Source organism: Pteropus medius, unplaced genomic scaffold (genome assembly GCF_902729225.1).
Source record: "Pteropus medius unplaced genomic scaffold, Ma_sr-lr_union100, whole genome shotgun sequence".
NCBI lineage: Eukaryota > Metazoa > Chordata > Mammalia > Chiroptera > Pteropodidae > Pteropus > Pteropus medius.
In genome coordinates, this window is record NW_024346062.1 from 3,384,170 (window position 1) to 3,384,639 (window position 470).

At 67.9% G+C, this 470-nt stretch overlaps 1 protein-coding gene across 6 annotated transcripts in view; it reads right to left on the minus strand.

Annotated features, from left to right (window-relative positions):
- Positions 1–317, minus strand: part of SSBP2 (single stranded DNA binding protein 2) — a 245,763-nt gene extending 245,446 nt beyond the window's left edge. For all 6 annotated transcript variants that reach the window (XM_039874974.1, XM_039874972.1, XM_039874971.1 and 3 more), the window contains exon 1: positions 167–317. In XM_039874974.1, coding sequence (XP_039730908.1) covers positions 167–228 — 62 coding nt within the window. In that variant the 5' untranslated portion in view covers positions 229–317. The remainder of the gene's footprint in view (positions 1–166) is intronic.
- Positions 318–470: the final 153 nt, after the last annotated feature.

The following is a 470-nucleotide window of genomic DNA, read 5'->3' on the forward strand; positions in this document are numbered from 1 at the left end:
GCACCGCATGCCCCCAGCTCATGTACCCCTCCCCCTGCCAGCCCACCCCCGGATCTCCCCGGGCGGAGTGTCTGTGTATCTGTGTGTCTCCGAGAGAGTGTGCGAGTGCGTGCGTGTGTGTGCGCGCGTGTGCAGGCGGAGGTGGGTGAGAAACGGAGACACTTACTTCTCCCGGGCCTGGCTGTCGGACGGGACGGCGCTGCTGTTACTCTTGCCTTTGCCGTACATGCTTGTGCCGAGAGCAGCTCCCACTGTCACGCACCTGTCAACCCATCACAGCCTCCCCGGGAACAGCCCCGTCCCCATGGCGACCCACGCAGCCACCCCCACTATTGGCCGCCCCACGCCAAAGCTCCGCCCCTTTCGCCCAGGCAACGCGCGAGACTGACAGGCCCCCCCTCCCTCCGGCCTTCCCAAGCGCGCGGCGGCGGCCACAGCCTAAGCGGCAGTCTCCTCCCTCCTTCCCTCCC